The 24,473-nt window shown below is 64.7% G+C and overlaps 6 protein-coding genes across 6 annotated transcripts; 4 read left to right on the top strand and 2 right to left on the bottom strand.

The window, feature by feature from the left end:
- Positions 1–868: 868 nt before the first annotated feature.
- Positions 869–9,338, bottom strand: MNEG_4090 (hypothetical protein; the record flags this gene model as incomplete). The annotated part of the gene is made up of 15 exons (XM_014047438.1): positions 869–1,152; positions 1,598–1,691; positions 2,020–2,112; positions 2,387–2,513; positions 2,771–2,830; positions 3,120–3,209; positions 3,641–3,770; positions 4,378–4,426; positions 4,776–4,855; positions 5,137–5,188; positions 6,627–6,775; positions 7,071–7,335; positions 7,546–8,136; positions 8,852–9,167; positions 9,265–9,338. The coding sequence occupies 15 exons, from the start codon at positions 9,336–9,338 to the stop codon at positions 869–871; spliced, it is 2,454 nt and encodes an 817-aa protein (XP_013902892.1).
- Positions 9,339–9,633: 295 nt separating this feature from the next.
- MNEG_4089 (Coiled-coil domain-containing protein 61) lies at positions 9,634–11,209 on the top strand (the record flags this gene model as incomplete). Its single annotated transcript, XM_014047437.1, has 5 exons — positions 9,634–9,672; positions 9,769–9,895; positions 10,098–10,759; positions 10,934–11,074; positions 11,195–11,209. The coding sequence occupies 5 exons, from the start codon at positions 9,634–9,636 to the stop codon at positions 11,207–11,209; spliced, it is 984 nt and encodes a 327-aa protein (XP_013902891.1).
- A 2,947-nt stretch (positions 11,210–14,156) lies between these two features.
- MNEG_4088 (Tubulin delta chain) lies at positions 14,157–16,924 on the top strand (the record flags this gene model as incomplete). The annotated part of the gene is made up of 8 exons (XM_014047436.1): positions 14,157–14,321; positions 14,566–14,705; positions 15,013–15,169; positions 15,356–15,576; positions 15,787–15,899; positions 16,091–16,271; positions 16,455–16,554; positions 16,763–16,924. The coding sequence occupies 8 exons, from the start codon at positions 14,157–14,159 to the stop codon at positions 16,922–16,924; spliced, it is 1,239 nt and encodes a 412-aa protein (XP_013902890.1).
- An 853-nt stretch (positions 16,925–17,777) lies between these two features.
- Positions 17,778–19,081, bottom strand: MNEG_4087 (hypothetical protein; the record flags this gene model as incomplete). Its single annotated transcript, XM_014047435.1, has 5 exons — positions 17,778–17,957; positions 18,175–18,225; positions 18,449–18,518; positions 18,680–18,771; positions 18,896–19,081. 5 exons carry the CDS (start codon positions 19,079–19,081, stop codon positions 17,778–17,780), a joined length of 579 nt encoding a protein of 192 aa, XP_013902889.1.
- Positions 19,082–19,642: 561 nt separating this feature from the next.
- On the top strand, positions 19,643–20,856 carry MNEG_4086 (putative plastid-lipid-associated protein 11, chloroplastic; the record flags this gene model as incomplete). The annotated part of the gene is made up of 5 exons (XM_014047434.1): positions 19,643–19,708; positions 19,914–20,012; positions 20,189–20,272; positions 20,455–20,544; positions 20,749–20,856. The coding sequence occupies 5 exons, from the start codon at positions 19,643–19,645 to the stop codon at positions 20,854–20,856; spliced, it is 447 nt and encodes a 148-aa protein (XP_013902888.1).
- Positions 20,857–22,801: 1,945 nt separating this feature from the next.
- On the top strand, positions 22,802–24,218 carry MNEG_4085 (hypothetical protein; the record flags this gene model as incomplete). Its single annotated transcript, XM_014047433.1, has 3 exons — positions 22,802–22,966; positions 23,102–23,734; positions 24,045–24,218. The coding sequence occupies 3 exons, from the start codon at positions 22,802–22,804 to the stop codon at positions 24,216–24,218; spliced, it is 972 nt and encodes a 323-aa protein (XP_013902887.1).
- Between the last annotated feature and the right edge of the window lie 255 nt (positions 24,219–24,473).

The raw sequence follows: 24,473 nt of genomic DNA, 5'->3' as shown, positions 1-24,473 counted from the left end.
TTTCCCTCCCTCCCGCCCTGGGGGAGGGCAGGCGCCTCGGTTCGCTGCTGCTTCAGTGCCCCGCGCTTTGCGCCGCCTCACTGCGCCCCGCGACCGCCCCCTGCCTTTGGGCCGGGCATTCATTTGCCCCTACATTCCCCCCATGCTCGTAGTGTAACCCTGGTGCTGCGCAAGCGCGACCCTGATCCTTCAGCGCTGGTCCACGCAGCTGCACTACTGCTGCTTGGCTTTAGCCTATGAACAGCCACACGCCATGCCCGAAACTACCGAGGGAGGCCAGAGCCAGTCAACGCGCAACATACTATCCCACCTCCCAAGGAGTCTCCACACCACGCACGCCTGAACATTGCCACACAGCGACAGGACGTACCACACAACAGAATCGTACGTAGTCAATCTGGCTGTTCACCGCCGGGACACGAATTGGGCAAACCGGGTAGTTTTGCTGGGCATATAAAACCCCCCTAACTTTTGCAGGCATTTGGGCAAACAATTACAGTGCTACAGCAAGGAAGATGCAGATGATAGCGCTTTCATGTAGCTGACACTGAGCTGCTATGAACCAAGCCGCCGCCGGTGGCGCAGAAGGGCAAGTCATCGTACCAGGAAGGTCCAAATTCACTGCGGCGCTGTGCGCCCGAACACCAAGCACCCCTTCACCACGCAGCCGCGGCTTAACAAACAACAATGTTTTAGTGCACCCAGGCTTCACGTGCGCCTGCCCTCAAAGCGCTTCCGCCATGGTCCGCGAGCGTGCCGCCGGCAGGTATGGGCGGTGAAGAGTCCAAGGTGGCCACACTGCCAGCATTATGGCCGACAGGTGGCCTTCACAGGAAAAATGTGCCCCGTTAGATGGCCGACGTCAGTATCAGCGGCGCGCCGCCTTGCCATGCTGGACCGAGGCCACGGCCCTCAGCCGCCGCCCCAACATCCGCGGCCCGGTGGCAACGGCCCGCGCGGCCGCCGCGAGCCGCCGGGCGCCACCCGTCGCTGGTGCAGCGGGGGTGGCTGCGCCGGCAGGGGCGGCGCATCCGAGGTCAGGCTGCTGCTTGCCGTACTGCCCTACGTCTGTGGGTGTTACGCCCAGCCCCTTGTAGACTGAGGCCAGGGCGCGGCCCACCCTGAGGTCGACGTCGTCGGCTGCAGGCTGGCCTGGAATTGGGGTGGGTGGGCGTGTACAGGGTGGTTGGTGGGTTGGCTGGGGGACTTGTGGATCGATGGGTTGAGGGTTTGGTTGGGGGTTGGGGGGACTTGTGACACGACATGTGGGTTTGGGGGTTGAAGGGTTGGTTGATTGGTGGGTGGGTGGGTTTCGTGAGCCTGTGTCAGGCCCGCCATGCCAGGCAGGTCGAGCGATGGGCCAGGCGGCTCAAGGCGACAGGTTTGCGGGAGCTGTGGAGCGCCTCTAGGAAAACGGCATCGGAGATGCGTGAGTGGGCCGTGGTCCACTGCTTGCGATTGCGCAAGCGCCGCCTAGTCACATCGGAGGTATCAGAGCAAGGAGACAGCCAGGAGACGGCCAATAGCAACGCATACGCAGATGTATTGATATGTCAGTGGCGTTTGGTCCCTCTTTCAACCAAAAAATTGGTCTGACCTGGGTAGAGCAAGAAGTTGATGGCCTGGCCTGCTGTGGCGTTGGCCTGGAAGACCAGGGGGGCGATCACGCGGAAAAATGCATAGGCCTGGGCCTGCACGCGGGAGAGGAGGGGCAGTGTGGGGTCAGTGCAGCGATGGATTGGCTGCATGAGCTCTGCCGTTTCAGAGCCAATGACATACCCCCTTGAGAAAGAGGCTTGCCAGGGCTGCGCACGCTGCAGCACGTGTGAGGAGGGTGGGAGGGGCCGATTTGCCGCCTCGGCGCGTGTGTGATGGCGGCACTTCCGCTGTGTGGCACCCTAAGGAAGGCTTGGGGCGCCCGACGACAGCGGATTTAGGGGACGGGTGCAGCGCGGCCCGTGGCTGCAGCTACTGCTGCCTGTGTCGCGGGCAGCAGGCAGCAGGGCGCTCAGGTCCCACCTGGTCCTCTATCGGCAGGGTGGGGGGCAGCTCCAGGTTGTCGGCCTGGGCCGCCCTGTCCAGGTACATCTCGTGGGCAAACGCGATGGTGGCCTGGCCAGGGGCGCGGGGTGGAGGGGGGCAGGGCGGGGCAGGGCTCGTCAGCGCTTTGATCACACAGATTTAAGGTTTGGGGCAGGGCAACGATCAGACGGCCGGGGCTTCCTCATGCGCGAGGTCAGCGCGCTCTGCGCAACCCCAGGGGTTGAGGGATATAGCTACAACGCACACGCCCCTGCCGCAAACCAGCCGTGTCAGAACTCTGGCTCCGATTGTGCCTCTGACACCTTCGCCTCCCCCCCCCGTCCCGTGCACCCTAGGCCCGCACCTGGACGTAGACCGCCGCCAGCTGCCCCTGGACAGCGTTGCGCGCCGCGGTCAGGGCGGCCAAGTCCCCCTTGGCCGCAGCCTTCTGCGCCGAGATCATGGCGGCGCGGACGTTCGCCGCCACGTTGCTGCAGGGGTGGGGACCAGGGGGTAATGGGGAGGGTGTGTGCAATATCGTGAATTGTCGGTGATGTGTGCGACAGCTGGGGGCAGAGCCGGAATTGTGGATCAGACGGCTGTTGCAGCCAGAGGCTGCTGCACATGATAAATGAGCTCGTGGCGGCAACAACAGGGGGGAGGTTCGGTGCAGCCGACACCCTGGCCAAGCCTGGGCAGGGTGAGGCGCCGTGGGGCGATGGCGTGCAGATCATGTCGCTGGCCGCACCTCGTGTCGCAGTCAGTCTTGGTGCCAAACAGGGCGGCTCGCTTGAGGGACCCGGCCCAACTGGGGAAATGCGGGCGCAATGGGCGTGGGACACGATGGGGGCGGGTGCAGGTGTGAGGCTAGGCCTGGCTGGTGGAAAGGCTTGTGCTGCAAGTCTAATTGCCTCGAGGCCGTCTTGCGGTGCCCAGCTCCCACCACTCAGCTGAGAGGTCGGGGGTTCCTGACGCCGCAAGCCCTTGACACATGCAGCTGGCCCCCTCACAATTGGTTTGGGCCCGCACCCCCACCCCACAAGGACAAGCTATCACATCATCTGAGGCCGTTCTACAAGGTGGGCAGCTGCGCTCACAGGCCGCAGGCGGGCTCGCCGCCAACGAAGACGGCCCAGGCCCTGTCGACGCTGCTCGGGGCACCAGTGGCGGCGTCCAACTTCTTCGCCCTGCAGATTAGGTGGTGGCAAAAATGGCATCAGTACGACCCTTGACAAGAGCCTAGCTTATCTCCCCGACCAACACTTGCTGAGACCACCTTGGCGATGGTAGGCCCCTGCATTCCAGGCTCTTTCACGGGCACCGCGGAGCAGGAGGGTGCGGGATGCGAATGCAGTCACCCCAGTGGCCAGCAGCTCGCAGCCGGCCCCAGCGACTGCTCACTTGACTTGGTCTACGGCTTGGTCAAGGCTGCGCATCACCAGAGCAACCTGTTTGCAAGGACATGGGGTGATGCAGAGCAGTCGACGGGCAGCGGGTCAATGGGCAACTGCGGGTGGCGCAGCACGTGTGGATGCGTCGGGCGGCAGGTACGCGGCCGAAAGCTCAAGCAGCACGGCAACATGACAAGCGCAAGCAACGACGGATGCAGCCTGCCGACGTGGCGATGCGCGCCTGCAGGCTGTTCTCTAGCGTCTTGGCGATAAGCTGTACTCGCAGCACGTTGCTGGTGAAGGGCTTGACGCCGTCCAGCGCGCCCTGCGTCACAGTGTCGAGCCAGGCTGGGTCCTCTGGCGGGGGCCGGGTGGAGGTGTGGGCAGGCAAGGCGCTTTGGACTACTTGATGTTTGATGGCTTAACACCCCCGGTGTGCGAGAGGGCACGCATGTGTGTGTGTGTGTGTGTGCGTGTGTGTGCGTGTGTGTGTGTGTGTGAGTGTGCGTGGGTGCATGTGTGTGTGTGTGTGTGTGTGTGTGTGTGTGCACACATGAGTGCGAAGATTGAGGATGTCTACTGCCAAGGTGGTTAGCAGAACTGCCCGCCTCATGCGGTGCTGGCACTTATCCGCAAGGACTGCAGCTGCTAAATGAACCCTGCCACTGAAGCAAAATGCAATCTGCGCCGCAGGGGCCAATTAGTCGACTCAGCCAGCACTCACTGAAGTGTTTTGCGCTGGTCGACCAGAAGGCGCCTGGGGAGTCAGTACTGGTTGCTGCTCAATGGTAAGGAGAAATGGGGCAGAGAAGACGGCGTCAAGGCGGAGGGTCATGTCAGCTCGAGGCTGCATTTGTGGCTCCTTTGCTGGAGGCAGCGCATGCAGTGCGCCCGAGTGCGCGCGGAAACGAATCATCCCGGCGGCAAGCGAGCACGGCAGGCCTGTGGTCGCGCAGCCCCTCACCGAGAGTCTTCAGCGCCAGGCTGCCCGTTGACCCCGTGGAGTAGATGTTCTGCGTTGTGGGTGGGAGCGCAGCACCAGGGCACGCTGAACGTGCAGCGTTCAGCAAACTTGATAGGGGCAGCCAGGCGCGGCGCGATACACCAGGCCAGGGGCCTCAATGGTGCACAGGGAGCCTAATCAGGGGCCGCAGAAATCATCGCCGGTTGCTGCACAGCAGCGCTGTTGACCTCCACAGCAGCAACAACCTGTGTGGTCGACCGGGGACCGCCTGCGAGCCGCCACACACCCCATCGCCCACCAAAGCAAGGAGCCCCGTGCGACGCCGCAGCTGCTCGCTCTGCGTGCCATGGGCTGCTTGCGGCGCACCGGCTAGCGGGACGCGGGCTGAGGCGACTCACCTGAGCGCCGCCGTAGTCGGGATCCCTTGAATTAATGACCTTCTTAATAGCACAGATGTCCTTGGAGACACCAAGGTATGCTGCGTTGGTCAATCAAAGGGCGTGGAGCACGGGCTTTGATGTGTGGGCTCCCGACATGGCAGCATATCCAGCGCCTTGTGCGGAGGTGACGCCGGGCTTATGATCGGTGATTTGTGCGCCCACCGCATGCAGAGCGGGGTGTGGGGGCTTTGGGCCCGCGGGTCGGTTGGTGATAGGGTGAGCTTGCCGGCGCTGGCGCTGCGCCGCGGCTGCCATGGGGACTTGGTTGTGCGCCTGTGTAACCACATAGAAGGACGGCTGCTGCATGCACCACGCTCACGTGTGACATCTGAAACAAAAGTGTAGCCACGCAGTGCCTGGCCCTTGGTGCCCTGGGCAGCGGCGCCGACCGTGAAAACCAAAGCCGCCGCGGCAAGGAGAACGACTGCGGCGTATGCATGTATAGCGGGGTACAGTGGCGGCTGTTTTGGCCGGCTTGCCGCCGCTGCGGCATCGGATGCGGCCCTCACGCCGTTCCTCAGGCGGCGCCGGGCATGCAGGGGTGGGGAGCACCCCCTCCCGTATTTGAAGGCCAGGGCTTCACCTGTGCGCATATTTCCAGTAACAGCTATGCACTGACCGTTCACGCACTGCTGAATGAGTGCCTGCTGCTCTAGGGATTGTGAATGAGTTGCAGTGACGAGTCAATCCGTGACAGGCTTCCTTTTAGAGTGAAATTAGTATTCGGGCTAGAATCGTTTGGATATGTGTGCTTGTGCATCACCAGTCGGGGGTTCCCGTGGGCTAGAAGCGGACGCAGTCATGCCTGGTTACGAACAGAAGCGGCCTGCGTGCAGCGGCCCGGAAATGTCTCAAACCTGGGCCCGATCGGCTCGTGTGTTTGTACTCCCCGGCAGCCGTGCAGCCCGCTGTCAAACGACATCTGATGAGGGTCAGTAGGTCAACCAAGGGGACGCGTCAGCCCGCAGCTCCCCAGCGTCCTGCAATTGAAAGCAGCACCACAAAGGGCCCAAACTCATCTTCACCAACATCTGTAATGTTTACCTTTTTAGTCCAAATACAAGCCACAGCAGGTGCGGGCATGCGAGGAGGCAAAGCAAGCCAGGAAGGGGCTGCACAGCGGGCCATTCATCCAACACGGCCCAGGCGCTTGGAGGTATGATAGCTCGAAAATGACATTATTTCAGTCGGCCTCCTCCCCCGCAGCTGATACTCAGGCTGCAGCCTGCCTCATGCTCATGGTGCCCTACTTTGCTTGTACCGCCAGCAGGAAAAATGCGCATTGCGAGTGCCACATGCAAGTAGAAAGCAGCTGTGGCTAAGCAAGGCCTGTTGAAGTCCAACTCTGTGCCCTCCAAACGAGCTGGACGGGCCACATCTGCTGTGAGGCTGCTGCCACCCAAAATGATGGTGCCGTTCGTGGTGCGCCTGCCGCCGCTGCGTCCTGCTTCCGCTGCGCTCGCTGTGCCCCGCCATCACGCAGGCGGCTGCCAAAGCTGCAGGGAACGCCGGGAGGGACAGGTACGCCGGGCGCAGGTCAGAAGCACTGCAGACCACGGCATATTCGCGCACCATTGAAAAGAGCTTGCCAAGCACTTGCCCATCCGATCAGCAAACGGCGATTGTATATGCCTGCCAAGTGCGAGGGCGATTGCAGACACAGACACGAGCTGTACCAAGCACATGTGCACAAGTGCCAGTGAGCAAGCAAGTGCGCACGAGCCGTGTGCGCATTCCACACTCACCAACAAACACACACACACACACACACACACACACACGCACGCACGCACGCACGCACACGCACACCTGGTTGAAGAACTCGGGCTCGTACACATTCTGAAGCTCAGAGATGCGCATACGCAAGTGATGGGCCGACACCTGGGACCGCAGCAGCCGCGTCAGGGTCTGCAGGTGTGCGATGAACAGCGCGCTGATGCGCTCGTCCAGGCCTGGACCTTTGGGGCGCCATTGTTGGCCGTGTGGGGGTGGTGTGGCGGCGCTTGGAGGTCATCGACAGAGCTGGCTTGTTGCGGTGTGTCGGCGCCGTGCTCTGCTGTTGCCCATGCCCGCCTGAGCACAAAAAGCACTGCCAATCTGCACCGACAAGCCTCCGGTGCCCAACCCATTGGCGCAAGCACCCCGTCTGTCAGCCAGATGCCTCTCCATGCTTGTAAAGACAGTTCCCCCAAAACAGCATTGTACGATTTGTGGTGCACCGACCCTTGGACAAGAAACAGGGGCCCTCCTCACCCTCGCCGCCCGGCCGGTCCACGAAGCTCCACAGCACCATGTCCACCGCCTCCACAGCAGACTGCAGCGCCCAGTAGTCCGTCGACGCCGACGCCGCCCCCTTGCCGCCGCCACCGCCACCGCCGCGCTTGCTTGCGTCGCCGCTGGGCGTCAGCCGCTGCACGAGCTTCGCCACCGCCTGGTCGTCCGACCCCAGGGCGGTGACCGCGTCGAGCGCGCTCGGGCCGGCCGCGGCGCCGGCGCGGGCGCGGCCCGAGGGCGCCGGCTGGGAAAGGGGGACCACGAGGGGTGCCGGGGGTTTGCTGCGTTGGTCATGAGCACGCAACGAGGCAGCTCCATGCTGACAAGGAAATGCTGGAAACCACGTCCTCCTGGGACCCATCACATTTGGTTACAACCAGAGGTTTCAAGCGGCTGGGCAGCCCCTGGGGGCGCTGTGACCCCCTAACAAGCATTTCCCGCGTGCCCCGCTCACCGGCGGCTCCCGCCTGACCAGCCGGTGCAGCAGCTGCATCCCCCCCGCCCGCTGCAGTGCGCACGCCCGCCCGCTCGCCCCGGTGGCTGGCAGCTCGAGAAGCACGCCCAGCGCTGCCCGGTGGGACGGCCCCAGCGGCGCCGCCAGGCGGGCCGCGAGGTCGGGCAGCACTCGGCCCCACTCGGTCTCGCCAAACGCGTCCAGCAGCGCAGCGAGCGCGTCGTGCAGCTGCGGCAGCGCGGCGGCGCGCGCGCGCGGGTCGGCGTGGAGGTGCAGCAGCGCGGCCGCCAGCTGGCGGCCGTGGCCCTCGGGCAGCTGCAGGGCGGGCAGCCGCCCGGCGGACGACAGCTGGCACAGCGAAGCCAGCAGTTGCAGCAGCAGGTGGAGGTTGGCGTCACGGTACCCTGCCGCAACACCTGCACCGCCTGCGGCGCCCTGCTGATGCTCCTGCTGCTGTTGCTGCTGCTGCTGGGCCGCCGCCGCTGCCGCTGCCCCAGCGCCGCCCCCGCCACGGCTGCCGCCGCCGCGACCAGCTGCGGCCTGTGGGGCCGGCTTGCTGCAGCCCATCGCGAAAAGCGCGTCCAGGAAGTCCTGGGCGCCAGGCAGCCACGGGGTCGACGGCGGCGGTGGGGGCCCCTCTATGTCCAGCGATTCCAGCAGCAGGCCGCAGTCGGCTTGGGACAACATGGCAGAAGAGCGAACCGGCGGCAACGATTTTGGAGGAGTGCGGCTGCGGTGCCTCTGCATGGAGGGTGCAACGCCCCACTCTCCCAAACCCACGGCTGCGCTCAGCTCGCCCCAAACTCAACGGCTCGCGGGGGCCCTCACCTGCCGCCAGCGGCCCCGCTCCGCACCACCCCAGAAACGCTGCTGCCGCATCCTGCGCCAGCTGGGGCTCGTCTGAGTGGCAGGCCGCCGCAAACACCGCCCGCGCGGTCGCTTCGTCCGGCGGCCGCGGCATCGCTGCGCGCTGGGCCAGCAGCAGCCGGAACGCCTCCCATGGGGTCAGCTGCGGCGACAGCTCAGCCAGCTGCTGGACGGCCGGCAAGGCCGCAACGTCGATGACGGGCGGCGGCTGGGGGCGGCAGCCGTGGGAGGGCGTTGAGGAGGGGGTTGCTGTGGGGGGAAGTTTCAACCGCTTGTCGGGGTGCGGGCTCGTCGGACTGCTGCACGCATGCAGGCTGCTTGCGCTGCTTCCCATTTCACAGCTCAGCATGACCTCAAGTCACCACATGTCCGGCATGCGCGGCATGCATGGAGGCCGCCATCAGGGGGCGCCATGCCCAAAAGGCTGCGCGTGGCGCACCGGCGCGGGCTGTATGACCGCCTCGAGCGTCGCTGGCTCTGGCGCTGCCGTCCTACCGGCGCCGACGCCGCCCGCCAGTTCGCCCTTCACCTCCGCCTCCATGCCCTCAATGTCGGCAGCATGCCCCTCGCGCCGGGCCGCGGCCTCGGCCTCCGCCTCCGCGGCGCGCTCGCCAGCGGCGGCGAGGCGCTCCGCCGCCGCCTCGCTAAGCTCTTGCTGCTGCTGCGCGACGCGCGCCCTCAGCTCCGCCTCCTTTGCCTTGCGGGCGGCGCGGCTTTTTACAATTGCGCCAACGGCACGGTCGACGGCTGCGAACCTGCGGGGAGCGAGAGCGCGTCTTGTGAGCCCACCTGCGGGCGACGAGGACGGCGCCACGAGAGTAGTGGCTGGCATGCCTGACAGCCTTGGCTCACTTTTTGGTGTCGACATGGATGTCTCCCCAAGCTTCCTCCTCTTCCAGCTCGCCGCCTGGCCCCGCGTCTGTCATTGGCATCAGATCTTCGCGCGTAAGTGATCTGGCCCTCAACAATTCTGGAGAACTCTTTCTAGTATACCGTATCCGCCTTTGCAACGCATCCCTGTGAAATTATATTTGCTACTGCAGACGCCTTCAAACATCAGTACAGTAGTTGTCCTTGGCCGTGCTCGTCGTGCGTATCATACAATCTCATGGGAGTTATCCAGTTATCACATTGCATTTGATTTTCCGCCATATGTTGAAGTGACGATCTTTGGGCCCGTATGGGTTGCTGCTTCTGGCCTTCATCGTAGCTGCGGCCAGTATGGAAGGCGCGGCGACTGGGCAGGAGCTGCACGACACGGTATGTGCAGAGCGAGCAGGGCAGCCGACCAGGGGCGCTTGGCGCGTTTGACCCCTGACGTAGTCGTTGTGGTGCATGCTGCTCACTGTTCAACAGGTGGACATCTCATTCCATGGCGTGCATTATACAATGGTGGTGCATGCCGATGCGGATGATACACTCACCGTGGAGATCGAGGAGTGCGAGAGCCTGGCGCGGTGGCGGGGGCAGTTCAGCGCCAAGTGTGAGTCTAGCTGAACGTGCAAGAGCCGCGCCGCGCGCCCGGCCTCAACCACAACATAGAGCTGTGGTTGCAGCAGACAAGCATGCATTTTCATCTGCAGCTACTGACGGCGGACAGGCCACCAGACTGTTGGAGGGTGGTTGACGCCGCGTGCGCCACCCCCATCCTGCCCACCCCCATCCTGGCCACCCCGCCCGTCCAGACGTGGAGGACATCACCTGCAAGACAGGCAGCTTCAAGAAGTTCGGCGTGTTTGTGCGCATGCTGCTGTCCGCTGCGCGCCAGCAGTCAGACGCCGTGTTCATGGACCTCCTGACATATCAGGACCTGGAGGCGCTCAAATCCAAGAAGCGGCAGCAGCAGCAGCAGCAGCAGCAGCAGCAGCAGCAGCAGCAGGCGGCCGGCGGCGGCGGGGTCGCAGGGGGAGGGAAACCGCCAGCGGCCGCGAGGCCCCTGCCCGCGTCGTCGGCGGGCAAGCGCTACCTCATCCTGACGTACGCATCTGAGTTCGATCGGGTGCACTACCCGCTGCCACTGGCCCAGGAGGACGGGCCAGACCCCGCCCGCCTTGTGGCGCTGATCGCGCAGCTGCGGGACGAAAACGCGCGCCTGCAGGGCCGCGGCGGCGCCGGCGACGGCGGGAAGCGCAGCAGCCCAGTTTCCAGGTCGCGGCGCAGCGGCGCTGACGTTGTGGCGCGGAGCAGGCACGGGGGCCGTGTCGGGGATGCTGGGATGGCCAACGGCGGGGGTGGCGGCTTGGAGGACGACCTGCAGGAGGATGCCTTGGACGCACGGCGCGGCAGTGGGGCGCTGGCGACGAGCAGCGGCGCCTCGGCGGACGTCCTTTCGCAGCGGCTCGAAGCGGTGAGGCGGCCGCGACGGAGCGGCTGAGGTGACTGGATGCACACTGAGTGCTTGTGCGGCAACGCTCAGCAACCATCTGCGTCACCTGCCAGCACCTGTGGCAAATCCTCTTCACCCTTTGCATCATGTTTCTGCCGACCCCACGCCGTGTGCCTGTTTTCCCTCCCTCGGCAGGCCTTGAAGGAGCGGGACCTGCTGCGGGCGCGGCTGGAGGCAGCGGAGGTCGAGGCGGAGCGCGAGGCGGGGCTGCATCGGCGGGAGCTGCGGCGCAAGGCCAAGGAGTGGCAGGAGGTGGGCGAGGCGGGGCAGCGGGCGGTACGTCGGTGCATGCAGCTCTCACGTTGGAAGCGAGCCGAGTGACGGCCGATGACCAGCGTCCTGGGGAGCCTGTGCTCGGCGCTCATATGGCTGCCACTCGGCCGTTCCAAATGGCAGCCCCTGAACACATGATCGGGTCCCCCTGGTGACAGATGAACAACCGCTTGCAACCACGCGTGTGTGTTGGTGCCAGGTGCACGATGAGCTCCAGCTGGCGCGGGAGGCTGTGCGGGAGCTGAGGAGCAGATGCAGGTCAGGGCCCTGGAGGCAGCCCAGGGGGCAACGGCCCGAGCGGCCGGCGCTGCGCACGTTGGCTCTTGGCTTCCCGCACGACGAGAGCGGCAGCCCCAGCGTGCGCCTGCCAAGTCCTGTTGGATGGTGGCATGTCCGGCACCTTCTTGTCGCGTTGCTGCGATTGAAATGCCCAGTGTCGCAACGGTTCCTGGCGCAGGCACCTGGAGGAGGAGCTGGAATTGGCGCGCAGGCGGGCGCCACAGGGCGCAGCGCAGCGGTCGGCCAGCACCGGCCGCCGTGTGGGGGAGGCATACAGGTGAAGGGGAAGATGTGGTCCACGGATTGTGGGGCCAGGCTAGAGTTGCGACGCGGTGCTCCGCTGCGCACGAGTGGCGTCAGGCCTGGCGCTTGCAGTGTCTCAAGGGTTGTCAAGCAGCGGCTGCTCTGTGTCACATGCGTGTTGAATGCCCCCAACTCCAGGTGGCCGGGCGCGACCTCGTACCTCCCTAGCAGCAGCAAGTACCCCGCAGGGGGCAGCAGCAGCCGCCCGCCCGCGACCAGCAGCCGCGGCAACACCCCCACCCGACCCGGCGGCGGCTACGCGCCGCCCCGCCCGCCGGCTGGCGGCCAAGCTGGCAGCCGCACGCAGTCGCCGGGGTACGTGCGGCCGCGCGGGTCGGCGCCCGCGTCTGCGGCGTCGTCGCCGCGGGCTGGGTCTGCGCCGCGCTTCGACCCCACAGAGTACGTCAGGCAGAAGCGAGAGCGCGAGCTCGCCGCCGCGACTGCCCGCGGGGCGGTGTTCGGCGGCGGCGGGGCCGGCAGCAGGGGCGCGACGCCCCCGCGGTCGCGGGCGTCGTCGGTCGCGGCGTCGCCGGCGCAGAGCCGGCCGGGGTCCAGGGGACGCAGCGGCTCGGCCGGCGGTGATGGCGGCGGGGCCGTTGGCGGCAGCCGGCAGGGCAGCGTGGGGCGGCAACAGGGAGGGCAGCCGGCAGCGGCGGCCGCCAGCCCTGCGTCGACTGCAGGCAGGGGTGGTTGGTCGCAGCCAGCAGCGCAGCCTGCTTGGGGCTCATCAGGTGTGTGGTGGTGGGCGGGCAGTAGTGGGCGGTACACGGCCTCATGTGGTCTCGTGTCGCCTCATCAGGGTCGCCAACAAGGCAGCGTTCGAACCACGATTGCACTCATGTTTGCCGGCTGAAGCGGAGCTGCCTCGCGCGTCAACGCCCTTTCACCCAACCTCCAGGTCGCGGCGCAGCGGCGTCCCCGGGCCGAGCGCTGCAGAGCGTGCAGCGCAAGCTCTCTGACTATGTTTCGAGGCAGCAGCAGCAGCAGCGTCCAAGCTCTGCGGCGGCGCCGGTGACGGCCAGAGCGGTAGCACCTTTGCCGGGGCCAGGCCCTGGCAGTGCCCCGCTGCAGCCGGCGCTGCTAGTCTCTACTGCGGCCGCGCCGCGCTCGGGCACAGGCGGCCCTGCATTGGCAGCGCCAGGCGGTGCAGGTGGGGGCGGCGTCAGCGCGGCGAGCCTCGGAGGGGGTAGCGGCGGCGGCGTGTTTGAGGATGCGAGCTCTGAGATCGCCGACATTGACAAGCGGCTGGCGTCACTGCAGAGCTTCCTGCGCACAGCAAAGGCCGGCGTCGCGGCGGCGGGCGGGGTTTAGCGCCTGGGAAGTTGCAACGCTGCCCTGCCCGAACGCTTCTTTGGTAATGCCCTGGGCGTCGAGGACGATGTGATGTGTGCACTGTTGGCGCACCGCAGATTTCGTGAGTGATGAGCCGGCGGCCTTGGGAATAATAATGGCTGTGAGCAGGGGCTCAAAATCAGAGTGGATGCGATTGTGGCAGTGCAGGTGGGGGGGGGGCGCATCAAGCCTACTGCGCTGCTGCCTCCGCGGGCTCGGCAGCCGGCATCATCTCTGGCCGGCTGGCAGCCTTGATTGCAGCCTGAGTGACCCCTCCATCCCACAGAAAAAAGGAGGCCGGCAACCTGGCGACCAAGTTTGCCCGTTTGTCGCAGGCGGGTTTATTGCACATGGGTTAGGTAAGTGGCCCTGGTGCGGCCATCCCTCACCCTTGTGCAGCGTGCCGCGGGAAACCTCACTGACTGTAGACGGACGGCTGGTCACTTGGGTCCATGCGGTGCCTTAGCACAGCCACTTGCCCACTCATTTCCCGCAAGTGTAATGCGACCGACTTTTGACCGCCACCACCAGGCCCCAACTGCAGCAAGCGACCCTTGCCGAAGCAAAGCCTGCAGCAGGTTGCAAGGCGGCTGAAACACTGGTGGCGCCGTTCTGTTACATATACTGCCAGAATGAATGCAGCGGACCTAAGCCCACCGAGGCGATCTTTGTTTCGCGCTTGATCTACTACGGTAGTATGGCCTGGCCAGTGTTATGTCGGTCATCACCCTGCAAATTGGGCAGTGCGGCAATCAGCTGGGCTGCAGCCTGTTCGAGGCGCTGTCGCAGGACCCTGATGCAGCGAGCACCTTCTTTCGCGAGCGGAGTGATGCACGCGGCGGCGGGTCGGCGGGCGATGCACGCGCAACGGAGCGCAAGCCATGGGCGGCCCGTGCTGTCCTCATTGACATGGAACCCAAGGTGTGCGCATGCAGTACGCCGAGCTGCAACTTTGCACATGCAGTCAGCAAACGTGTTGCGTGCTGGGCAGCACGAGCGCATTCCCCAGCCACCTCACCCTGTACCGAGCAAGCCGCGCCTGCCGCAATTTCTCCCAAGCATACATCTCGCCGCCTGCATGCGCTCGACCAATGGACATGCACGTGCATGTGCGCCCCACGCATGTTCCTCACCCAACCATCTGCCCGACACATGCGCCGAAAAACAGGTAATGGAGTCCGCGGTCGCCTCAGCGCGCGCCGCGCCGTCGCCCTGGAGCTACGCGGGCTGCGGCTCCCTGTGCCGCCACAGCGGCAGCGGCAACAACTGGGCGCAGGGCCACAACCACTTCGGCCCCAGGGTCGGCGCAGACGCCCTCGACCTCGTGCGGCGCGAAGTGCGGGCGCCGCAGCGCACGATCGCCTGGCGATTGCAGCATGAGCGGGACACGCTGCCCGCTGCCGGCCGCACGGCAGCCCCTTGGAAGACCCTGCACCTGTCGCGCGATAGCCGCATGGCTCCAGCTAGAGAGGCACATGCACTAGCGAGCGTTGCGCGCCGCTGACCACCCCAGCGGGCACGCCTCACACGCCACCCGTCCTGCCACGTGCACACCCCGCCCTCCACCCGGCCGCGTGCAGCTGGAGGCGTGCGACTGGCTGGAGGGCTTCTTGCTGCTGCAGTCTGTGGCGGGGGGCACGGGGGCGGGGCTGGGCACATACCTGGCAGAGGCGCTGGCGGACGACTTCAGGCAGGGGCCGCTGGTCAACGTGTGCGTGTGGTGGGTGCCGCGCTGGGGGCTCTGGGCGGCACTTTTGACCGCAGGCGGGGCGGTGTGCTGACCGCTGGGCGGCACATGCATGTGAGGGCAGAAGACGACACACGCAGTGCCAGGAGTATGGCGGGTGACCCCAGCGGTCTGTCTGTTTCAGCCCCCAGCAGCTCCAGCTGCGTGAGCACACCGCCGCGGCATCACACGCGCGCACCCCTTGTCCATGAGCGTGCCACCAACAATCACCACTGGCTCTCCTTAGAAGCACCTGTTCCACCCCCTCACTGTACGCCGCCCGCTGCCCCGCCCTCTCAAGGCCGTACGAGTCTGGCGAGGTGGCGGTGCAGCCCTACAACGCCCTCCTCACCCTCAGCCACCTGTCGTCTGTCTCCGACGGCCTGCTGCTGCTGCAGAACGAGGTGCTCCACGCCACATGCACCAAGCTGCTCGGCGTGCAGCGCCCCGGCTTCACGGTGCGGCCACAACGCACCCGCAACCATAGCAACAGCTTAAGGCTCTGCTACACGTGCCTGCGGCGCGCAAGCTTGCGATTCTGCTTGCCCTCTTGCAGCGCCACAACAATCTTTTGTCCTAAAGGTCTGTATGCGCCAGTCAAATTTCACCTGCCACCTGCCATGGCGCCGCCACACCCTTCCCAGGATTTGAACGGCGTTGCCGCCAAGGCGCTGGCCGCGGCGCTGCTGCCCGCCTGGCCGCGCCCCGCCGCCGGCGCCCCAGCGCAGTCGCCCCCGCGCGCCGCGCCTGGGCCGGGCGCCGGCGCGGGGCGGCAGCAACCGCAGCCGGCGGCCGGGGGCTCGTTGGGCCGCGTGGCGCTGCACCCGCTTGGAGACCTGGCTGCTCACCTCACAGCACACCCCAGGTGCGGCTGAACAGCGCTCGGCTGTCATTTCTGCAGCAGCTGCAGCAGCTGCAGCAGCAGCAGCCACAGCAGCTCCTGCTTGCAGCCCCCCGCAGCCCTGCGATGCACACGCAAAACTGCTATTGCCGCGTCGTGCATGAGTTGTGGCGCCCCGTGCGTATGCCATTGATGATTGGGCCATGCGCTTTGCCTCATCTTTTCGGCCGGCAGCTTCCGCCTGGCTTCTGTGCGCCATGTGCCCCAGCTGGCCCCTGGCACGCTGGACTTCACCACGTTCACCTGGAACTCGCTGCTGAGGCGGCTCAGGCAGATGGCCGTCACGGGTGCGTGGGGCCCCAAGCATGGCCAGGGACCCGGGCCTGCCCTGTGTGCTTGCACCACCGGACGCCGTCTCTCTAGTCCACCGGGCAGCCTGCTGCCCAGCCACGCGCAGCTTTTAACCCATTAATGCAGAGCCCGCAAGTTATGAGGTGACGCCCTTACGCCCCCTTCTTCCAACACACGCCCCAACCAGGCAGCTTCCTGGAGGAGGGCATGCAGTGGGCACCAAACCCCGCAGCCGCCCCCGGGGCCTCCCCCTCCAAGGCCACCCCCCTGCCGGCGCACCGCTACCGCAACAAGGCGGCCAGCAGCATGCTCCTCCTGCGCGGCCAGCAGGCGGCAGAGGTGGACGCGGCAGAGTTTGCGGACCCGAGGTGAGCGATTAGCACCTGCAAGGTTCGCAATAGCGCTGACAAATTGGGGCGGAGCGGTTGTGTGCGTTATCACGTTGATAAAATCTGTTGAGTCCTAGAAATGTGAGGCCGTCGCAAAGTATTGGCTACACGGCCACGCCTGCCTAGAATCCGAGTCTGCTCACTGCCTTGCGTTTGTCGCAGGTGGCACGCAAGCTGGGCGGCAGATCCACTGGTGGTGGCCGCGAGCGCGTCCAGGCTCGGGGGTTGCCAGATGGCTGCGACGCTCCTTGCAACTGACCAGGTGCACAGGGTCAAAGTCTGTGCGCTCGCTCGCACTCAAGCACACACACCTGCACGCCCCATCGTGCTATTCCGCTTTGCGGCATGCTCTTGCGCACGCCCACCCACAACAACTGTCACGCAGAATCCATCACAGCGACTCCGGACGGGTGCAGCATCCCCTGCCTTGTGCATGACGCACCCTCCCCCTCCTCTGCAAATTCCCTCAGGCTTGCGTCGCGCCTCTCAGGCGCATGCAGGAGCGCGCCTACCGCATGGCCTCCGCCCGCGCCTTCCTGCACCAGTACGAGGCACACGGCATGGATGAAGGGCAGCTGCTGGCCAGCTTTGCAGCCATTGAGGACACAATTGCCTCCTACGAGGCATTGTGACAGCTGCTCAGGTTTGCGCCGACATGTGCTAATGACTTGCCTTATTACACGGTCTGGGAATGGTACTTGATAATGCTTGACGAGTTGTTGTGAGCGTGCATGTGTGTGTATGCAAAGCAGGACGGGCTTGTGTCCATGCATTTGACCATTTTCAATGCCACTATACACAGTCCTGGTGGCGCAAACCTGAGCAGAATGTCGACACTGTAATCTGCACGCCTTCTCATTGGCCAAGCACCGATGGTGCTCGTGTGTGGCCTTGTTGCTGCTGCTGCTGCTGCTGCTGCTGCTGCTGCTGCTGCTGCTGCTGCTGCTGCTGCTGCTGCTGCTGCTGCTGCTGCTGCTGCTGCTGCTGCTGCTGCTGCACTGCAAAAGGGGGCCCGCAGGGATGGTGCGCCCCCTCTGCCCCAAGTGAAGCAGCAGCACCGTCTTTGCAGCAGCTGCTCACGTAGTCGTGGCACTGCTCGCGGCAGCCGCTCCCAGGTTGCACACTGCACTCCACAGATCCCACCGCTTGAAATGCAGAGGGGGCAGCTTTCTCCAGCGGCGGTTGGCCATCGCCCCCGGGCTCGCGCCATTGCACGCAGGGTTCCGCCGCATGTGGGGCCCCGGCTGCGCCGCTGTCATCGGCATGGGGCACGCCATCACCGCTCTCAGGCTGCCCCCCCTCTCCCATCACACTGGCGCGGCTCGCCCCAAACGACCCCTGTGCCCGCAGCACCTGGATGAACTCCTCATACTAGAGGGCGCGAAGGCAAGGGGGTGGCAAGGGCCTGGTTTGAGGCGGGCTTGAATCTCAGGCAACCGCGGTGACGCAGGACAGAGCGTTTGCAGGGCAGACAGGCGTACAGCCTCATTTGGTCAACGAAGCTGTGGTCGCGCTCAAGGCGCCCTGTTGGGGCTGACAGTCAAAGCCCCGCTCATTCAGCATTCCGTGCAGCCGCCCCCGGCGTACCCCAATGGCGCCGTCGTCGTTCACGTCCATGAGGCCCACAAACTCCATGATTTCTGCATCGCTCAGCAGGCCGCCCAGCTGGGTGCAAGCAGCCAGGCGGGCAACGTGGCAACAGGATGAGACGCTTTAGGAGTCTGGAGTTGGGTGGTCTGCTGCGGGCTGCAAGCACCGTCACCCCGCCAGTGGGCCACTGGCTGCAATGCGTCGAGTGATGCTTGCACTGGCGCCGCCCCCTCCCCCGCGGAAGCTCAGCAATGCCTGGGAGGACGTGGCGCAAGCACGTCCCGGTCAGCACCTCAGCCATGGTGGTGCGCAGCTCGGCGATGCTGATCTCCCCGTTGCCGTCCTGGGAGGAATGGGCATCGCACCCGCTCGTCGCGCCAACCAGAGGCCACAGCAGCGCAACCGCGAGCAGTGCTGCCAGTCACTGACGACGCGCCGTCCCAGGCTGAGGTCTCCCACTTGCTGCCGCTGCGGTGGCAGCATTGGCCAAACCTCAGGTGCTCCCTGCAACAATGTTTGTGATTACCGTATGCCCAGGGGTCATGTCGCCCCCAGCCCAGGCGCACCTTGTCGAAAAACTCAAAAGCGCGCACCAGCAGGTCCTCCTCATCCGCAACATCGCGCAGCAGGGCGCTCCTGGCGTTTGCGCGCGGGCGTGTGGGGTGGTTTGAGTGAGTGCGAGTGCGCTGAGGGTGCGTGGGCGCAGCGATCAAGAAGTCAACTGTGGCGCGAGCAGCACCAACTAACGGCGCAATGGTTGGCCGCATCCCGCATGCGCGAGCTGAGTCACGCCTCACCACACGTGCGTCAGCTGGCCCCATGTGATGCTCTGGGCGTGGTGCAGCTTCATGGCGCGCAGCTTCACATCAAGCGCATCGGGAGTGGGGTTCTGCGCACAGCGTCAGCAGTCATGACTTTGGGTTCCAGGGCAACAGCCACGCAATGCGGGTGGGGTCACCACGCAAATCAGTGTGAAAATCTGTGGGTTTGCAGCGCATGAGTGCGCGGCTCACCAGTCCGACAGCCCTCAGGAAGCACAGCACGTCACTGGGCAGCAGTTGGTTGTGCCGCTCATCAAGGTGCAGCACTTGCAGCGCCTTGACGCCCGCAGCCAGCTGCCGCCCCGACAAGCCCGAGGTCTCCTGCGTCAGCGCCAGCTCGGGGGCCGCCGCAGAGTTTCTTGCGCGGGCCCGCAGCATCCTTCCGATGAACGCCATGGCTCAACTTGGGCGAAGTTGCGGATGTCCAGATCACAGTTTGACACTTTGACCGTTTTGCACAGGCAGTCACACGTCAACAGGCGCGATCAGAGCTTCCAAACGCGTTTATAGCCGGATAAGGGTGCGGAATGCAGCAGGAAAGCGGAGCAGAAAGAAACCAAGCGTCACCAGAGTCACGAGCCCGAACGAACAAATGTGCACTATACAGAAACAGTACTGGCGGGTAGAAAATCACATTCATACACACCGCTCAGCGATCTGTAGGCTTAGCACGCGGGTTGATCTTCTCGACTCACTGCTGCGCTGCACAGCCCCATGATTTCCCAACGCGCACCATCGGTAGCATGTTTCCAGCACTCTAGCCTGCAATCGCGCGGCGCCGTGCAGTGGCGCAGCGCCCGCACTGCTGGTCGGCACCGCCCCGATGTGACCACTAGCGCCGGGGGGGTCGCCACGCAAGCAGCAGTGCAGCAGCTGCTGGATGCGATCAAGGGCACTGAGCGAGGCGTGAGCACGTCAGCGACAGCAAAGGAGAGGATAATGGCAGCGGTAGAGGAGCTCAAACGGGCAGGCGCTGGCGAGACGACCACCACCGCTACTACCCTGGTGCGAGCTGTGTAATGGCGGTCGGTCGCATGCGATGATGAGTCCAGCTATAGACCTGTGCCCGCCGCCTTGGCCCCAAGCCTAGCCACTGATCAGATTCCCGCGGCCTCCTGCCCTTGAAAATGGCCTCACGGCGCCTCACTCTGCACTGCTGCTGCTGCCGCCCCTCTCCCGCTGCCTCGCGGACCGCCCACAACCTGCCCAGTCTGCGACCTGGAAGCTGGTGTGGACCACTGAGAAGGAGACACTCTGGATCATACAGAACTCGGGGCTGTTTGGCACCAAGGCCGGGGATGTCTTCCAGGTGATCATGATTGATGCTGCTCATCTGGGCTATGGAGATTCCGCCCAGGGGCGCTTCGAGGTCTGAGCAGCGAGCATGCACGGTGCCATCGCAGCCATGCACGGCGTCTCCCAACCCCCTGATCAACACGAGTCGACAACCCCTGCTTCTGCCCTTGCTGTCTTGGGGGCGGCCAGGTCATTGACGTTGACGCGGGGCGGCTGCAGAATGTGGTAACTTTCCCACCTCAGGGTGCCTTCATCGTCGACAGCGGTATCCAGGTGAGCGGGGGGTGGGGGGAGGGGGGACACCGCGCGCCGTTGGTGCGACAGGAGGCATGAGCAGGCAGCAGGGGCTCAGCGGCCGCCTGGGAAGCTCCGCGCGCAGTGCAGCGCTTTCTTCGCCTTGCCGGAGTGAGCGAATTGCAATCACGCCTGGTTGTGGCTGACGTCACCCCCACTAGGTGGACGGGCCCCAGCGCACAACGTTCAAATTTAACAGCGCGAAGCTCAAGCTTCCATCGAGGGACTTCAAGCTGCCGCCCTTTGGGCAGGTGTGCGTCTGTTGGGAGGGATGATAGGGTGTCCTTGCGAGTATGGGTGGCCGTGGCAGTATTCAAAAGGACACCCAGATGCCCATGCTTGCCACCCAACTGCCACAAGGCAAATAAGCCTTCCCCTCAACCCTTGTCTCAAACGGGCCCCTGCCCCCCACATCATGCGACCTCCCACCCTCCCAACCCCCAATCCCCAAACAGGGCTGGTTTGACACCGTGTATGTCGACGATCAGCTGCGCGTGGCCCAGGACATCCGCGGGGACACCCTCGTGGTGGCGCGCGACGGGCCGCCACGCATCTTCACATGAGCCCTCCGGCAGTGCCACAGACGGGCGGCTGCGCCCTGGGGCCCAGGTGGGGTGGCGCGTCTGTGATGGCAGATGCCAGGCTCTGCACGTTGGTGCGGGGGCCCTCCCTGGGCCTTGCGAGCGTACGCCTCTTGCATCGGTGTGAGGGCGGCTGGTAGTAGACACTGTGTACTTGCACTGACCTCTGTGCAGCGCTGTTGAGGTTCAGTGCCCTCTCTTGCGCACCGCTCTTTGCTTTGTTTGTTGGCTGCGGCACCCTTCTCTCTTGTCCGTCTGTTCATACCAGTGAAGCAAGTCCCATGGCCACACCACCTCTCTGCGTGTATCATTGCCATCACATGGGCGGCGCTCTGCTGTCGTCACGCATTTCTGCACGTCGTCCGTTTCATCAACGCAACAACTAGGGATCAAGAAAGGCAGGCATACAGCAGTTGCAAACACGAGTAACCCCTGTCATGGCCTTAGGTAGACAAGCATGCCAGCAGCAATAGCTGTTGGTGCAGCGGATCGTGCGCCACACCAGACAAAAGTGCGACGCAGATGCGCTCCCCACAAAGTTGCAAGCAGAAGGGCAACTCCCAACACCAAATTGCTGGTGGACGCTGTCCCAGCAGGACTTTCCTGCTGGTGATGCAGGCCAGCACCTCTGGAGCCGCCTGCGCACATGGAGCGCGCTTGGCATTGACAGGGGCGACTCCACAGCAGTCACAGCTTAGAGGTGGCCCGAGGCTTTGCAAATCCACAAGGCTGTGCACATTCCCATCAACAAACGTGATAGGTGTGGGTTGCTGCTGCTAGCCACCATCACGCGCATTTAGCTCTGGCAGGCAGGCAACGACCGCACATATTTGGCCCTGATCAGCTACACAGATGCTGGACGACGGTAAGACGGCCAAGCTCACTCTCTTGGGTTTTGGACCGCTGTTAGTACTGCTGCGGGTGATCTGCTTCCTTGTTAATTATGTGGCGTTTCCCAGTGGCGCAGGTTACCGCATGGCCTGAGCATGGGCCTGCCTTGAGTTCCAATATCATACCCTTGAAAGATTGATTGATAACTGTTGGTCAGCAGATGCCAGTATGCAAATATTTTCTCGCGCAGCACACAGTGACAGATGAGCATGCACAGAAACATACAACACGGGTGGGCAGGGCAAGCGCAGCTCGGCCCCTGATGGCCTCGCCTCCCATGTGAGGTTTCAAGGACTCCGGCTGGCCCGGCGCTTGCTACGAACCGGCGCCCGTTGTGCACGACACGCACGGTTCCGCACACCAGGCCAGTGGCCGCCGCAGTCCAGTGGACTGCTTATCATATCCATCTTGCCGGAGGCGGGATGAGGGGGGTGCACATCAACCTCGGAAAGCGAGTGGGGATCCGCACGGGGGCAAGGCAAGCTGGGCCAGGTCGTCGGGGGCGATTGTGTGCGGGCCCACGGCCCAAACCACTAGGTGGAAAATGGATGCCGGCGGCCGGGCGGGGTCAACTGAACTCAGAAGCCGCCCAGCCTGCCGCCAACGCATGTGCAGACCCTCTGCAGCGCCTAAACTTGCAATATTAGCTGTGATACCAGGCAGCAATTGTGATACGACCCCGGGACGGGCCGTCCCATGCTGTCAGCATTGAAGCTGCCGAGTGCGGGGGCCGTCTACCGTAATGTTTGACGCGCAGCTTCAAGAATGAATAACATCTGAGCCTTACTGTTTTATAAATGTATTTCTACACAGACTGGCGATGTAGACCAGATCGCCACACAGACCCATCCGCTCACTGCACAAACAGTCTTTGCTTCGCAGTTCCAGGCATCGAAGTCACCTAATTAGAGGCTTAGGTTTATTGGTGGTGTGGCAGGCTGGTGCCGCGGCCCGCAGTTGACGGTCGCGCAGCGCAGCAGCACCGCATTCGCCGCCCCTAGCCTGTACGAGCCACAGCTGCCGCACACACGCGGCCATGGCGCAGCACGGCGGCCAGCAGAAGATCAACTTTGGCGGCACAGCCTACAAGTTTCACATATACAGGGGCGGCGTCCTCGGCGGTGGCGCGGCAGCGGCGTGCCTGGACGACGATGGATTCGGCTCCCTGGGCGGCGGCACTGACGAGGGCCTCGACCCACAGGTGGGGCGTGTGCTGACCTGGCGACGTTGCCATTGCGGTTGTGACGTGAATAAATGCAATAAAGCTAACTCGTCCCCGCAGCACGGCATAGCGTGCCTTGCAGGGCCCCTGCCGATGGCCTCGCCACCAACTCAGCACAATTGCGCCCCGCGCGCGCGCCTGGACCCCTTCGCGCCCGCGCAGGAGATAGCTCAGCTAGCGGTCCTATCGCACCCTGGGGCCGGCCCCCGCGACCAGCAGCAGCAGAAAGAGGAGCAAGAAGGTCAAGAGCAGCAGCCGGCAGACAAGGCGTCTAATGGCGGCGGCTTCTTCATTGAGCTGGGGTCCAGCGATGACGAGGACGAGTCGGAGGACGAGGAAGAGGACGAGGAGGAGCAGCTGCGGCAGAAGAAGAAGCGGCGGCGGAGAAGCGCAGACGAAGCGCAGCAGCAGCAGGAGCGGGAGCGCGAGCAGCGGGGCAGGGGCGAGGGGGGGTCTGACGAGGAGGGGCAGGAGGGGGAACAGCAGGAGGAGGAGGCGGCAGACGAGCCAGAGGAGGAGGAGGAGCCGGAGTTCATCGGTCTGGGGCTGAGCGCCGAGGCGGCCGCCGCGGCCGGCCTGGCGTCTGACAGTGAGGAGGACCCGTCAGAGGCGGCCGCGCGCCGCGAGGGCCGCGCGTTTGGGTACCAGCCGCCGTGGCACCGTGCGGTGGCTGGGTTCCGCAGCCCCAGCCTAAAGCTGCACAATGAGATTGTGTGCTTCTGCAAGATGCTGGAGCCCACGGTCGAGGTGTGTGTGTGTATTCATGTGTGTGTGTGTGCGTGCGTGTGTGTGTGTGCGCATAGTTATATGTTTGGGGGCAAGGAATTCTCCGTCGCTCATGAAGCCACACAGCGGGGCTTGGCGGCCGGCTCACCGTGTGCAGGGGGGCTGATGCTCGTGTGTGGCTGATGCTGATGCTTCGGCTTGCGGCTGTGCGGCTGTGCAGGTGCGACTCCAATTCCGCACGCGGGGCGGCCCTTGAGGCACACCAAGGGGCCCTCAACCGCGCCCGCCGCTGCTGCCGCTGCCGCTGCCGCTGCCTCCCATCCCCCCTTAGGAGTCGTCCGCGCGCCGCGACAGCGTGGCGGAGGTGGCCGCGGTGGCCGCGGGCATCTTCCCGGGCTGCAAGCTAGAGGTGTATGGGTCCTACGCCACTGGCCTGTACACACCCGCCAGCGACGTGGACTGCGTCCTCACGGGTGGGCCGTGGTCCGGGGTTGGCCTGCCGTGACCGGGTGTTGCAGCCGCAGCCATGATGGTGGGGTGTTTTGGGGCGCAGTTTACGAGATGTGTGCGGCTGATCCAGCACCAGATTGCCGCCCCAGCTGGCGCGACGGGTCGACGTGCTGAGCCGGCGCAGCGAGGGCGACGCCGGCGAGCCGGGGCGCACAAACCACCCACGATGCCACGCACCACCTCAGCGGCTGGCGACACGCGTGTGCATCCCTGCTCCCTGCCCCATGCCCACCTGACCACACCCCCACCC

Source organism: Monoraphidium neglectum (genome assembly GCF_000611645.1).
Source record: "Monoraphidium neglectum strain SAG 48.87 unplaced genomic scaffold scaffold00549, whole genome shotgun sequence".
In the NCBI taxonomy this organism is placed as follows: domain Eukaryota; kingdom Viridiplantae; phylum Chlorophyta; class Chlorophyceae; order Sphaeropleales; family Selenastraceae; genus Monoraphidium; species Monoraphidium neglectum.
The sequence above is the reverse complement of the archived record's forward strand: the minus strand, read 5'-3'. Positions and strand labels throughout refer to the sequence as shown.